At 32.5% G+C, this 16584-nt stretch overlaps 1 protein-coding gene across 8 annotated transcripts in view; it reads left to right on the top strand.

Annotated features, from left to right (window-relative positions):
* Window positions 1–16584, top strand: part of Pds5a (PDS5 cohesin associated factor A) — a 129619-nt gene that overhangs the window by 44428 nt on the left and 68607 nt on the right. For 7 of the 8 annotated variants that reach the window (XM_040292532.2, XM_078021204.1, XM_078021202.1 and 4 more), the window contains exons 4-8: window positions 1715–1801; window positions 2339–2436; window positions 6264–6390; window positions 9197–9277; window positions 11364–11504. In XM_040292532.2, coding sequence (XP_040148466.1) covers window positions 1715–1801; window positions 2339–2436; window positions 6264–6390; window positions 9197–9277; window positions 11364–11504 — 534 coding nt within the window. The remainder of the gene's footprint in view (window positions 1–1714; window positions 1802–2338; window positions 2437–6263; window positions 6391–9196; window positions 9278–11363; window positions 11505–16584) is intronic. The other variant, XM_078021205.1, reaches the window with a different exon arrangement.

The raw sequence follows: 16584 nt of genomic DNA, 5'->3' as shown, positions 1-16584 counted from the left end.
GGCTATGTTTATTGAATAAATAGCAGATCAATGATAATTTTAAAAATAATAGTATACCAGAATTTACACATTCAAATAACTTCTTGCTTACAGTTATTCAGCATGCACAACTGTATGCTTGTTGTCAGGTGTGGTTGTACACTCTTATAATCTCAGTGGCTCAGGAGTTTGAGGCAGGAGGACTACTAGTTTGAGGCCAGCCTGGGCAACTTAATAAGAGTCTGTCTCAGAATTAAAAATATAAAGGGATGGGGATGTAGGTCAGTGGTAAAGCACCCCTTTGTTCAAGTACTGGAGGGGGACTATATGATCATCTTGATGGTTCTACCTTCATTGAAAATGTTTTAGAAAGTCTTCTTAAATTGATTTCCTTTGCTGATTTATATCATTCAAATAATTTTATTTTTGGCAAATTTTAATTCTCTGGACTGCTTTGTTCTAAATGCCTCCCTCCCCATCCATGGTTTCTCTTTCCACAGTTTTTCAGCTATGGTCAACCATGATCCAAAAATATTAAATGGAATGTGACTCAGTGTGAACATTTGCCTAGTATGCATGAAGCTGTGGGCTCAATCTCTGGTACATAAAATAAAATAACTGGAAAATTCCAGAAATAAATAATTCACAAGTTTCATAGTTCACACCATTTTGAGTGGCATAATGAAATATTGCACTATCCTGATTCATCCCTCCTGAGACATGAATCATGCCTTTCCCAGAGTATTCACACTATATATGTTCAGATCAACTGTGGCAGGTATCTTAGTGCTTGTATTTGAGTAACTCTTATTTTACTTAATAATGGCTTCAAAGTACAAACTTTTATGTTGTTTTGACTGTTTCATTATTAGTTTTTGTTATTCTCTTACTGTACCTAATTTATAAATTAAACTTTATCATTGGTATGTATATGTAGGAAAAAAAATAATTCCATATTATCTGTAGTCTCAGGCATCTACTGGTGATCTTGGAATGTATCCTCTCTGGATAAGGGGTGATTACAACAGTACAAAAATCATTTTGTGCCATATTGATACTAAAATTTTAAGTTAAACTGTATAAAGAAAGTTTATTAAGAGATGGAACACTATCACTGGGTGTGGTGGCACACATCTGTATTTCCAGCACCTTGAGAGACTGACACAGGAAGATCACAGGTTCAAAGCCAGCACTAGCAATTTAGCAAGGCTCTAAGCAACTTATCAAGACTCTGCCTAAAAACAAAAAAGAAAACAGGCTGGGGATGTGGCTTAGTAGATAAGCTCCCTTGGATTTGATTCCTGGTACAAAAAAGGAACATTATCATCAACCCTTAGACCAATAATCTATGGCCTTATTTCTTAAAACTTTGTAGTTGAACATCATATTCAAAACTGATGTAAATTCCTGTTTACATGTAGGAAAGAATAATGGAAAAACTAATTCAGTTCCTTAAAAATGATAATAGTTTTCCATGTTGCAAGGTGAGGATAGTTAACGGAGCGGAGTGCTATAGTAGAAGGCAATAAGATATAGAATGTATATAGAAAGGTATTATTTTGTTTGACTTCCTCTTTTCCAATCATTTTAAATAATGGACTAGGTCAATCCCAAGATATTTGGCCAGAGAATTATTTTATTGTAGTTTGTAACAGTTAATATATATACAGACTTTGTATGTTGTCAAAGAATGATAAGAATTTGTGTCTAATATATTTTATTATTTTTTTAACAGGACATATTTTTGTTTATTACCAGACAATTAAAAGGTTTGGAGGATACAAAGAGTCCGCAGTTTAATAGATACTTTTATTTATTGGAGGTAAAATATAATACTTTATTTAATATATATGAAATTATTTCACATAGTTGAAAATTCTTTCTGGTAACTTTATAATGTAAATCAAGAATTTTTTGTTTTATACAAAGCCCAGTTAATAAAATGCCTTCCTCATTTCATAAGGAAAATCTAATCTTTTTATTATTCCTTATAACCTGAAAAGATAATTATACTGGAAAAAGGTATTAGATGCTTTGAAACACTACCTCTTGTTTTCACTTTTCTGGTTTTATTCTTTTCTAATCTAAAAATGGATTTTCACTGCTCCTTAAATTTTATTTATTTATATGTGTCTACCAACCCCTAAATATTCACTGTTTTTCAATTTGAGAAAATTGATGCCATTAGGTATATGTCTTTTTAAAGATCAGAGTGAAAGACTAATATAACTTACAAGTTTATGTTGAATCTTATAGGCTTCAATATAGATTAATGTTTCTAAAAATTAAATTTTACTAATGAGTTTTTGTGTAATCATTCTGTATATATGTAATAAATTTATTTATTTATTTATTTAAGAATTTAGCTTGGGTTAAATCATATAACATCTGCTTTGAATTGGAAGATTGCAATGAAATTTTTATCCAGCTTTTTAGGACTCTCTTCTCTGTGATAAAGTAAGTTTTTTGAAAAACATATCTACTTATCTTTTCCTTGCTGTTTATTGAAGTGTCGTGTACTCTATCTGTGTGGATAAGAATTTTTTAGAATTATAAGGAATTGTTTTCTTTAGAAAACTTAATATGAATCATAAAATAAACAATTTTGTTGCCTGAAAACTGTCTTTGCCATTATAGTGCCATTTTAAATTTATGGTGTGAATTTATTGGTTGACTCCTCTGTGCCTCATTCACTCTGTGCTGGGACAGTAGAGAAATATAAAGCAGAGTGTTTGATTTAAAGAATCTTATTTTCAATGGAGGCAACAGCCTGTAGTTGTAAAGCAAATGGTATGAGACCTTAAACAATACAGTGCTATATTATAAGATTGTATAAGTATATGTACCATTAGTGCTGGGAGGCATAATAATTCAGTTCTTAAGAACACCAACTTTGGTGTCTTATTTTGGGTCTGGGGATATAGCTCTGTTGGTAGAGTGCTTGCCTCACGTGCAGAAGGCCCTGGATTCAATCCCCAGCACTGCTATACACACACACACACAAACACACACACACAAACACACACACACGTGTGTGTCTTATTTTAGAGCTAGGGAAAAAAAAAATCCTAAACATTGCCTAAGTCAGCTCTTTTTTTATAGAAATAGGGAACAACTAATTTAGAGGTAATGGGATAACTTGCCCTTGTACAAATTTTTGGACACAAGAGCCCAAACTCTGATTGCAGTCCAGTTTTTATTGTTCGTTTGTTTTTTAAATAGTAAACCAAGCATCATTATAAGATGTGTTCTAAAGCATTACATTGCATGAAACATAACATATCTCACATAAGTTATAAATTTTCTAGAGTCCACATTAAGAAAGGTAGAAAGAAGCAGGTGAGATTCATTTTAATAACACATTTTATTTATCACATTGTATCCAAAAGGATTATCCTTTCAATATGTGGTTCTATTCATACTTCAGATATCCAATAGCTATATGTGGCTAATGGCTTTCATATTGGCAACATTTTATTCGGGAGTTTTCTGTAAACTTCTATGGCTAGTAAATCGCTTTTTCCCTTTCATTTGATAGAATGTATAATTAGATAACATCTATAATAAACAGGAGAGGACCAAATATGCTTGGTCTAGAGATAGAAACTTACTTGGTCTGGAAATGAAAAATTAAGAAAGACTGCATGAGAAAAGACTTAATGGTATTTGACTACCTGCAGACCATTAGAGTAAACAATAGACTTTATCAACTTTACTTTTGAATTAGTTAACTTTTGCTGCATAATAAAACAAAATATAATTTGAGAGTGTAAGACAACTACCATTTTATTTAGCCCATGATTCAGCTTGATAGTTGTTTTGTCTGGTCTGATTCTCTACTGTGTTGCAGTCCTTTGGCAGATCTTCTGGCAGCTTACTAAAATAATAGAATGAATGAGTCACATGTCTTTTATCACCCAGCAGACTAGTCTAGTCTCTTCCTCTATTGACTAGGTTTCAGAGGTATCAAGAAAGGGCAAATTTTACTGCAAAAGGACTTTTAAACTTTTGGTAGCTTCTATTTCATTGGCCCAGCAAGACACAAAGACTAATCCAGATTCAAGGTTTGGTTAGATAGACTCCCTATCTTGTAGTGGGAGTAGCACCATTGTAAAGGGACATATTTGTAGGAGTGGGGACAGTTTATGGCCATTGTTTACATTGTATCAGTTTTTTGCAAGCATTTCTTTTGAAACTGAAATTAAAATTAATCACCACAACCAATTTGTGAAGTTACCTGCCCCTTTTATAACCTTAACTATCCATTTCAGTCTTTCTTCCCACTCTGCAATTATTCCCTCTCAAAATTACTTTACATACAAACGCTTTTCTTTGACCCTATTAATGTTTTTATTCCCTGAATTTGATGACTGCGTTGTTTATCAAATTAATTGAAATAATTCACAATTAGGTATGAATAAACAAAAGACTTTTAAAAGAGGAACTTATTTACAAAATCTTGTGTTCTTCATTCCTTTGCATAAGTCCAGATTCATACCTAGTATAATTTTCTTCAGTCTGAAGGACTTTTCTGTATATCAGGTCTGATGGTGATGGAATTTGTTCATCTTTTGTATGTTTGAAAAATATCTATTTCACATGCATTTTAGAACATTGTAGAGTTCTAGATTGGTACTCTCCTCTCGCCACTCTTTTAGTCACCCTCTAGAGCTCAGAATAAAATCCAGAGCCTCGTGTGCTAGGCAGCCACTGTACTCTGAGCTACCTCCCCAGTCCTCTTTTGGTACTTTTTTTGTTGTGAGGGGGTACCAGGTATTAAACTCAGGGGCACTTGACCACTGAGCCACATCCCCAGCCCTAGTTTGTATTTTATTTAGAGACAGGGTCTCCCTGAGTTGGCCATTGCTAAGGCTGGCTTTGCACCTGCAATCTTGCTGTCTCAGCCTCCCAAGCCACTAGGATTATAGGCTTATGCTACCACACCCAGCTTCTTTTAGTACTTTTAAAGATGATATTCGTTCTTTTTTTTTTTTTTTTTGGCTTGCATTGTTTTTAATAAGATATTTGTTACTTTTAACCTTTTTTCTTCTGAAATATGATGTATTTTTTTCTCTAGCTGCATTTAAGATGTTCTCTTTCATTTATTTCAGTTGATTTAATTATGGTGTATCATGAAGTTTTCTTCCTGTTTCTTGAACTTTGGGGGCTCATTGAGCTTCTAGAACCTGTGGGTTTATACCCTTCTGATTCCTCTTCCAAACTCCATTGTTAGTTCTGGGGATTATTTCCTCTGCTCTATTAGGTAGGATATTTCCCCAAAGTCAGGGAATTTTCTCATATGTATGTGTTGATCTTTAACCCCCAAAAGACTCTTTGAGCTCCCCTCTGGTACTCTGCTCCTCTGCAATCTGTAGCCTACCTAGACTCTGGGAAACCATTAGAATCTGCCAGGACCTCCCTTCTTGCCCTACATCCTAAAAATATACCAACAGAAGTTTGGGAAATTGTAGGGTCCACTTTATTGGTCTTATCTCTCAGCAATAGTAGCATTATGTCCAATATCTGAAAACTGCTCTTTCATATACTTTATCTAGTTTTTGGTTGTTACAGATAACAAGGTTAAATCCTGTCCCTTTTATTTCATAGAATAGTTTTTTTTAAAAGTCTCTCCATCTCTTTTACCTCTACTCCTTTCCTACCTTTAAGTATATATGCATCTGGGAGCCAAGTGCTCAGATTGTTTAGTATTGTTTTGTATCAAGCTCTTCAGTACCCCAGCTCCAGACACTATAGAGATAACTACATAATTTATTCTTTACAATCTTGGTGTTTTATAAATTACGTAAGGTATTTAGGTGTAGGCGTGCAAAAGGGGTATCTTTCTCAAAGTTGAGGAAACTGTGTATCTAATAAAATTGCAATTTTCCTACCAAGTTTTTAAAAGTTTTTCATTATTTTTCTTAAAATCCTAGTTCTCAACGGGTCTTTTTCTCCCCCCCCCCGTGTGTGTGTGTGTGTGTGTGTGTGTGTGTGTGTGTGTGTTATAGAGAGAGAGAGAAAGAAAGAAAACTGCATACCATCCACTTCATTAGAAAGTAAAGTAGTCTTTGTTTTTTAAAAATACCATAGAACAATACATTACAGACACTGAATAATCAACAGAGGGAGAAAATAAATACAACAGTCAAGATTTCTTTGCTATTATTGACATGGTTTCCTCAAATGAAAATCTTTTTACATCTGAGATTATTGTTCTAAACTGGGAAGTTTGTCTTTTTGTATGCTTCATTTTTTTTTCTTTTTTTTTTTTTTTTTTTTTTTAGCAATAGCCACAATAAGAAGGTACAAATGCATATGCTAGACTTGATGAGTTCTATCATCATGGAAGGTGATGGAGTTACTCAAGAATTATTGGACTCCATTCTTATTAACCTCATACCTGCACATAAGGTCTGTATAGTATGAAGATATTGAATATTAATATTTAAAGGTAGTGCTATATATATATATATGAGTAAATGATTGGTTTTTGACCATTTGCAATCTGTGTACTTGTTGTCACTGTCACTCTCTAGCCCTAAATAAAAGAATATTAGTCTTATAGTTATTTTGTTAAAATATATATTGATTAATGTATTGTGTAAGATTTTCATTCAGTTAAATGATACTTATTTTCTGGAGACTAGAAATGTTTTGTTTTCACCACTCATAACCAGCCTGGGAATTATAAGAGTTGGGGTATTGTTTTTTTAGTTAGTTTTGTTTGATAAAGAAATGTATTTCCTCCTTTGTAACATGGAACATGGGGGTGCAGATTTCTTTTCAGAACCTATATTGTACCTTTTCTTAGGTACTTTCTGAAAAATTTGGGCAGAAGTAGGAGCTATATGGTTAATGTTATGGGGAAAAGGATGATTCAGAGCTGTGTCATTCCTCCCCGTTTCCTTTTTCTATTTCTCTCCATCAGGTCCTCCTAAGAAACTGAAGGACTTGGCTTCCCACAAGCTCCACCACTGGGCTCTACTCAAGCCTACCCCAATGTTGATATTTGCCCTCCTGCTCTTTTCCTCTAATGGTTCTGTAACCTATTATCAGATATTAGATTAACAATGTATCTAATCATACTTATTCACAAAGGATGTGGTTACTTTTAAATTATTTTCTTGACTCTCTAAATATTATTTGCATTTTATTAATTTAAATGAATCTATAGTTGGTAAAAATTTTTAGAGTATGGCAAAAACAAGCACATATAAGGTAGAACAAGAGAAAAAATTTTAAGAGGAGATAGCGTATTTGGTATGTATATTCTTGATAAAGAGTATTGTTATGATTGAGATTTAAACCCTTTTGAGAAATGGAAACATTAACTTAGTTTAAAACTAATTTATCCTTTTGGCAATGTATAAAAGCCTAGAGCAGAGGTCAGGAAGCTATGGCTTATAGATCAATCTGAACTATTAATTATTACTTACTTATGTAAGTACAGTGGTCCCTCTTATCCATGGTTTTGCTTTCCACATATTGTTTACCACTGGTTAACCATGGTCCAAAACGTTAAATGGAAAACTCCAGAAATAAGCAATTCATAAGTTCCAAATTGCATACGATTCTGACTAGTGTGAGGAAATCTTGCACCATCCAACTCTGTCCTGCCCAACACTAATTATTTCTTTGTCCAGCATATCACATCCAATGTAAGTTATCCCATTGTTCAGTGTATCCACACTGTATATGCAACCTACCTGTTAGTTACTTGTAACCAATTTGGTTATCAGCTGCATGGATAGCAAATGCTTGTGTTTAATCCTTATTTTATTTCAGAATGGCCCCAGAACACAAGAGCAGTGATGCCAGCAGTTTAGATTAAAATTTTTTAAAAAGCCATAAAAATGCTTCCTTTAAGTAAAAAATGCTAAAAATCTTGTTATAATAAGGAAAGCAGGAAAAATTATGTGTTGATGTTACTAAAATCTATTCTAAGAAGAATAGGAAAAAATATAGGTTCAGGATAATCCAAAATCTAAAATGCTGCAAAATCTGAAATGTTTTCAGTGCTAATTTGATACCACAGGTAAAAATTGCACCACTGACCTCATGTGATGATTTGCAGTAAAAACACAGTTGATTATAAAAATATAAAAATATTGTATAAAATTATCTTCAGGCTATGTGTATAAGTTTTATACGAAATACAAGTGAATTTCATGTTTAACTTGGGTCCTATCCCCAAGATGTCTCATTTTGTATATTCAAATGTTCCAAACCATAAACACTTTTGATCCCAAGTGTATTCAACCTGTTTATATAGGATTCACTACTATAAATGGTTTTAGACATTGACTGTGGTCTTGGAGCTTATCCCCCAAGGATAGGGGAACTATTGGAACACAGCCATGCTTATGTGTTTTTATTTTTGTTCATGACTGTTTTTACACTGTCGCAGCAGAGTTATATAGTTGCTGTTGTGACTGGATGACCCAGAAAACCTAAAATATTTACTGTAGGGTTCTTTACATAAAATATTTGCTGATCAGTGGGAGTGTAGACTTTCCTAGTCTCTTTTTTTCAAATCTTTGTAGTATAAAGATGTTAACAGGTATTATTCAAAAAAAAAGAATTCCTTTTTCAATACATTTTCTTTTCTTTTTTAAAAAATTAAATGCATCATTACTATAGTCTTTCTCAGACCGTTTAATTTGTCATAGTATATTGGACTGGAAGAAGGAGCATACTATTCACCATTTCAAAAATACAGTTGATTAAGAACCTTTTTTCTATGGAACACTTTCTAGGTCTACTTTTCTTGAGAACACACATTAAGCAATATTGATTTAAGAAATATTGAGCATGGTGGGTTGGTTAGTTGTGTGTGTGTGTGTGTGTGTGTGTGTGTGTGTGTGTGTGTTTGTTTCGGGGTACATGGGTATAGTTGTTAAGTCATATCGATTAATAGATAAACAAAATCAAAATGTCTTAGGTTCATTTTTAGTTTAATGAAACAATATAGGGTTACAGTTTGGGTTGTCTAATGCTTGTTAGTTTTGATTTGTTGCTCAATTTGTATCTTCTGCATTTAAGAGCACTTAACAGAGGAAATGGTTTTACCATATGGAATTGTTTACCCAAAGGAATTGTTAATTTTTTTTTTGTTTCAAATTTTAGTAGTCTTGACAAGTACACTGTTCTAATAATGATAATATTTTATTAATTCACCAATTCATTTGTAACTCTGCATGTTTTTATTGTTTTTTAGAATTTAAACAAACAGTCCTTCGACCTTGCAAAAGTCCTATTGAAAAGGACAGTCCAGACTATTGAGGCATGCATTGCCAATGTATGTATTTCTGTCTATATTTATTATGTAATTTTTAATCCATTATACTAATTTATTAGAACCATTGACATACAGATTTATTTATAATATAAATTATTTAGTCTACTTAAGAGTAAGTGTGAAGGTATTACTTATATGTCAAAATGTGATCAGTGGAAGAAATGCAGCATATCTTTATAAAGTTTATTGTCATTGATTTAAAATGGTACAAGATGGCCAGGTGCAGTGATGCACACCTGTAATCCCAGTGACTTGGGAGGCTGAGGCAGGAGGATTGCAAGTTTCTGGACAGCCTCAGCAGTTTAGCAAAACCTTGTCTCAAAAAATAAAAGGGGCTGGGGACATAACTCAGTATTGAAGTGCCCTGGGTTTATTCCCTAGCCAAGGGGAAAAAAAAGGTACCAGATAGTTGAAATTATTTCCTGAAAACTTGTCTACAACTCCTACCCTCTCTTCTGCATTTGTATTTGTATTTCTATTTTTCTTATTTCCCAGATATGCTAATCTCTTTCACCTTCTCCCTGCATGTTTATCTGAGTCTGTCTTTATCTATACATTTTCCTCTTTGTGTCTTCTAGATCATTTTTCTGAACCCCCTGTTCCTTCCTCTTGAATAGTTGTTAAATAAATGTTTTTAAAAACTTGAATCGAAGTTTGTTCTTTTTTTTTTTTCAATTAAACTAAAAAAAACTTGGGAAAAGAACTATTCGTAATTCTACTACCTTAATAAAGGAATTAATTCCCTTGCACATTTGTTCATATTCATATCTATTTTAATTTATTTCTCTGTTTTGACTTTTTATTTATAATATGAGTAACTGTAAATGTTCCTTTAACTTAATATATACCCATTTCTCTATTGCCTTGTACTAAGGTTTTTTTCAGTGTTTTCCTTTACAAATCATTGTGAATCTAACATTCATCTGTTGTTGAATATTTATTTTCCTCATATAAAAGACAAATGAGGGTGTAGCATTAGTATTATTTCAATTAGTAAATTAATATTTAATGGATTAAAATATTTTCAGATAGTTATGAGTGTACAGTGAAAAGTGTCTTTCAACCTCAAATCCTCTGTCCTCAATTTTCAGAAATAACTGTCACTTATAGGTTTCATGTAAACTTCCAGAGGAAGCATTCTGTGCTCATGTATGTCTGTATTTTATGAAAACTACCTTTCTCATTCTTTCCACAGTCCACATAGTAAATAAAAATATCTTTTAACTCTTAATTTATATTGCTCTTTGAAAGATATTTGGGGATTTGATGATCAAAGCTAGGACCTTGAACACACCAGTCAAGTGCTCTACCACTGAGCTACACTCCCAGCCCAAGAAGCATGTCATTTTATGATGCAGATATACATATTTATGTTATATGTATACAACTCTCTTTTTCAAATTTTAAAATACAGTGCTTTCTGCTAAGTGTGCTTGGAGAGGGTGCAATCTTTTAATTTGTGTTCCTGATGTTATATATACTTTATTTTCTCTAACACTCTTAAATTATCAACTTATTTCTGCATCATCAACTTTTCTTTTTCTCTATCCTCTGAGTTGAAATGTATTTGATTTTCTCTGGGTATTAACAACATAAACTCATCCCCCATTTTAAATATTTTTTTTAATTACTAAAAAACTTGGGGAAATTAGATCAATTTCTTCAAAATAATTTTTACATAAAAATCAGAGATTGAGATTTTAATTTTTTCTCTGTTACAATGAAATAACCATAAAATTTTCTATAATGAACTACACAAACTGCTTAAATTGTTTTATTTTGGTGAAATTAAAATTCTCAGAAATGTCATCCTTATTTGAAGCACAGCCAAATTTTTCTTAATTTTTCTAACATTCATGATTTAATATTATCTGGAAGTTTATTTCTTTTGCTATTTAGATGACTGTTCTGTTACTATTATGTATTAGTGATTCAAACGCCTGTCCTGTATCATTCCCTTCAATTGTATATGTGATAACTGATGCTGTTGGTTTTTTTTTTTTTTTTTTTTAAAAAAAACATGTTCATAGAAAACATTGAAGTTTTAAAATAAAATACATATTTTTGTTTTTAATATTTCCTATAGTTTTTCAATCAAGTCCTGGTGCTGGGAAGATCGTCAGTAAGTGATTTGTCAGAACATGTATTTGATCTGATTCAGGAACTTTTTGCTATAGATCCTCATTTATTATTATCTGTCATGCCGCAGCTTGAATTCAAATTGAAGGTAGGATTGACCAATTTTCAAGCCCTTTAACCTTTTAAGAAAAAAAATGTTTATCGGAGAATTTTTCCCTTAACTGTAAAAGAATAAAATGTGAGTTCAGTTTATATCCTTTCCTCTAAAATACACAGTTTTAATCATTTGAATAAAATAGTATCTCTCTTCTGTGTAAAAGAAGATTTGATGCTACAAAATTGTAATATACCCGTTTGTTAAATACATACTGATAAACATAGTGACACAAATAATAAATAGATTTGAAAAATGATGTTATCTTTGAAATTTGTAATATACAGTATGTTGTTGTTAAATGATATTCATTGATTAGTTATATTTTAAAACAGTGAGATATTAAGCTGAATGCCTCAATTGTAACTTTGTAACCCTCTTATGGTATAGGTCAAAGACAGAAATTTTATTAAATGGCTTGGGAGTATATCTGGTTTTTTATTGTTAACAAGGAATTTCTGACTTCTCAAAATAAAAACTTGACACTTAATCCCCCATCTTAATTGAACTATAGAAGATAACACTTTAGCTGGGTGCAGTATCACACACCTGTAATCCCAGCGGCTTGGGAGGCTGAGGCGGGAGGACTGCAAGTTCAAAGCCAGCCTCAGCAATTTAGCAAGGTGCTAAGCAACTCAGTGAGACCCTGTCTCTAAATAAAATACAAAATAGGACTGGAGATGTGGCTCAGTGGTCAAGTGTCCCTGAGTTCAATCCCCGGGAACCCCCCCCCCAAAAAAAAAATTTTATTTGATCTTTAATTCAAACTATAATTAGAACAAACATGACATTTCTTTCTTTCGAGATGAGAAATTTAAGATTAAATGTTTTGCAGACTGTTAAAGCAAGTAGTTTTTTTTTAATGAGAAACTCTTGTTAGGAAAATATTATCTAGAATAATAATAAATGTTATCTAGAATAAAATAGTTTTTATGAGAAACTGTAGAAAAATGTCATCTAGAATAATAATAAATGTTATTTAGAATAAATAAGGTGTGTTTTGGTCGTCACCATCATCATCATAATCATCATCATTTTGGCAATGTGGATTGAATCCAGAGTTACTCTTTCACGGAACTACATCCCTAGCCCTTTTTATTTTTTCTTTTGAGATAAGGTCTTGCTAAGTTGCTGAAGGACTTGCTGAATACCTGACTGGCATCAAATTTGCAATCCTCTTGCCTCAACCTCCTTAGTCATTGCGATTATAGGCATATGCCACCATGCTTGGCTTGGATTTTATTAAAGAGTTTATTTTAACAACATAAACACTTAGTTTCCATACTAAATTTATTTCTGAGTTGTAAGGTATTAAAATATGTTCTCCATCCCATCACACACACACATACCTATTTTTGGGAAGATGTGAAGTCAAGCCTCTAAGCCTTAAATAAGACTGCTGTGATATGGTGGGAAAGGAAGGAAGCTATTTTTTCTTAGATTTCCCTTTGTGTGCTTAATGTAAAGTGGAAGATTCTAAGCTGTAGTGGCTATTCATGCCCCACTTTCTAGGTTCATGTATCTAAAGCAGAGGTGCTAATAAGCTGAAGTCAGCCTGAAAATATTTTTTTGATATACTTTATTTTAAAATCTCTTATTGAGATGGATATATTTTTTAGTTTCTAACAAAGAGTGAATTTAAAAAACCAAGAGATATTGTTTAAAGGTCCATATGCATTTTCTTTTTTAAAAAAATTCAGATTTGGCTGGCACATTTGCCCATGTCTGTAATCCCAGCTAATCAAGAGCCTGAGGCAGGAGAATGGCAAATTCCAGGCTAGCCTTAGTAATTTAGCATGACCTTGTGTAAAAAATATATAGTTCAGTGGTACAGTGTCCCTGGATTCAACCCTCATTACCTCCCCACCCTACCCCACCCTGCTGACACATATACAGAAAGTCAAGTCTGGTTCACTAAGACTTTATCTTTTATATCACAACAGAATGGCTAGCACTAAGTAGTAGTATCTTCTTAAACTATTTGTAAGCTTTTTAGTTTATCATGATTCTAATTATTCCTTTAGTTTATATACCACCTCTTCTTCATTGGTACAATTTGACTTCATACCTGTTTACTCTAAAAGTAATGAATATGAAGTTTTTCATAATTTTTTATTCTGGTTTACTAACCCCAAAGTAAGGGGTTAGTAGTAAGTAGTTTATCTAACACAAAGTCATTGATCTTTATATTTTTCTATATTAGGTTATTCATGCTTTTTAAAAGTTTAATACTGCATCTAAATAGTAGTAATAGAATATTTTGTTTATTGTCCTAGAACAACAAACAGATGTTATTACCCATGTTCTTATTTGTTCCCTTCTGAAATCCTAGCCTGTACTTTTATTAATTTTCTCATCTGCAATGAAGAAACTGAGATTTAGATTAGCCTGTGTATTAAGTATTATTATGGTACCTCTTTTTTTAGTCCACAATATGTGCCAAGCAGATTACCTAGGAAATTTTTATGGCTTGGTGATGCAGTTTTATCTCTGAATTTATAGACTCCTTTGGTAGTTCGCAGCTCTTGGTTACAGTCCTCTGAGAACAATAAAAATATTTGAGAAAATGCTTCAAAATAAGTTTCTTTGGTTTTATTCTGTATTGTGCTCTATGTATGGTCTATTTTATAGGTCCCCACAGTTCGTTTCTCATATTTGTAAAGGATACCCTGAGTTACGCTTCTTAGCAACATTGGCGATAATTCACAGGAAATTTGTCACATTTTACATTTACATTTAAGATTTTTGTTTATGGCAGGGATTGGGAAAGGGAGATTTACATTTATTCACCAGATTTTAAAACATTTTAATGTAGTCATATTTAAAGAAAAAATCAGGTATTCACAAAAAGAATGTTTTGAATCACTTGTATTGTAATTAGAAACAGTAGTAAAATTTGTTACCTTTTCAGACTAGGACTAGACAGAATAAAAGCTACAGTGGCTTTATTTCTCTTTTTGAAAAGTAATTGGTAGGGGCTGGGGATGTGGCTGAAGTGGTAGCGCGCTTGCCTGGCATGCGTGCGGCCCGGGTTCGATCCTCAGCACCACATACAAACAAGGATGTTGTGTCTGCCGAGAACTGAAAAAATAATATATCTCTTAAAAAAAAAAAAAGAAAGAAAAGTAATTGGTAAATTGTTAATGTAGAATTTCTCATTTTGTCCCACTTATTAAAATATGTAGCTGTATTTGTAATTCAGTGCATGTATCCTATCTTCATAAGATAATAACTTTGGTTAGATTAATAATACATCAGCTGTGCATCAGAAACACAAAATGGTTTTTGCACCAAAAATATGTATACCATCATTGTAATCATTCCACCTTTACTCGAGGGATGTATATTAAATTTTACAAACACAGGAGGAGCTAGTTTTCACTTAGTTATGTAATTTCAGTCATTTTATAAATGTTAAATGTCACATTATTTGAAATAATTACTGATTTACTCACAAATAGAATACAATTTACACTTATTCTAGTATTTGAAATTTAAGAGATAGGCTTAATTTTTCTTTAAAAATCAATTAATTTTAAAAAATCAAATTTTGGCAGGTGTGGTGGCGCACCCTAAATCCCAGTGGCTTAGGAGGCTGGGGCAGGAGTATCACAAATTCAAAGCCAGCCTCAACAAAAGCAATGTTCTAATCAACTCAATGAGACCCTGTCTCTAAATGAAATACAAATGGGGCTGAGGATATGGCTCAGTGGTCAAGTGTCCCTGAGTTCAATCCCCGGTCCAAAAAATAATAATAATAATAATAATGCCAGTTAGTAATTTGGCAGTACCACTTAATATTGTTGTCACAATTAAAAGAAAATCTTTGTCAGAGAAGATCATTTTGTCATTCATTATGGCAAAGCTAGATTTAATTTTTATTTTTACATCTGTTTGATATAAATATGTCTGCTTCACCTAGAAAACTTCTATTCTTAAGGACTAGTTATATTTTCTACTTGAACTTCTCTTTTCCCACAGAGATTTGTTTGTTCAATATCTGGTATTGTTTTACACAAACATTGTATTTGAACTCCTAAAAAAATTAGTAGTTTTTTTTTTTTTCAGGGATTACATTTACTTTCCTAATGAATATGTGAGTTTTAAAAAGAAATTTCACACACCATGTGATTTCAAAATAATTTACACTAAAATGTGATGTCACTAATGAAACTAGAACAGAATTCCCTTTGTAATACTGGGGATTGAACCTACAGTCCTCTATATCCCTAGATCTTTTTAATTTTTGAGACAGTGCTTAAATTGCCAAAGCTGGCCTTAAACTTTTGATTCTCCTGTGTCAGCGTCCTAAGTCATTGGGATTACAGGCATGTACCACTAGTCCCAATGTGGAACAGAATTTCATAGCTTATATTGTTTCATTATAAGAAAATAGGAGACTCTTACCAAAAAATTACTAAATTTGGGGGGTTTTTTGTAATGTGCCAGTCACTTGACCTTTTAGATCCTCTTAAGATTGTTGCTCTTATTAAAATGAGTTTTCCTGAATTGTGATATTATTCAGGATCCTGTTCTCCAGTCAGTAGTAGATAACTTGATTAAAATATTGCAAATTAAGATCTTGGGGCTGGAATTGTGGCTCAGTGGTAGAGCGCTCCTCTGGCATGGGCAGGACCCGGGTTCGATCCTCAGCACCACATTAAAAAATAAATAAAAGCATTGTGTTGTGTCCATCTACACCTAAAAAATAAATATTTAAAAAAAGTCTTAATCTATATTGATGTTGAACCTTAAACTGAAGGACAGAATTCTTATAAAGTTTATTAGAGCTGGAATTATGTGCAGTTTGGTCCTTTACAAATTTTTTTTTCCCTAGAGCCTTAGTATCAGAAATGGATGAAGTATCTTTACATTTTTACAATGTGAATACCAATGTAAGATTATAAATAAGCAGTGAAGGGCTGGGGCTATAGCTCAGTGGCAAAAGCGCTTTCCTAGCATGATTGAGGCACTGGGTTCAATCCTCGGCACCACATAAAAATTAACAAAATAAAGGCATTCTGTCCATCTACAACTACAAAACAAAAAATTTTAAAAATAAGCTAAATTTGCA

The sequence above is a fragment of the Ictidomys tridecemlineatus genome, chromosome 9 (assembly GCF_052094955.1).
Source record: "Ictidomys tridecemlineatus isolate mIctTri1 chromosome 9, mIctTri1.hap1, whole genome shotgun sequence".
Classification (NCBI taxonomy): domain Eukaryota; kingdom Metazoa; phylum Chordata; class Mammalia; order Rodentia; family Sciuridae; genus Ictidomys; species Ictidomys tridecemlineatus.
The sequence above is the reverse complement of the archived record's forward strand: the minus strand, read 5'-3'. Positions and strand labels throughout refer to the sequence as shown.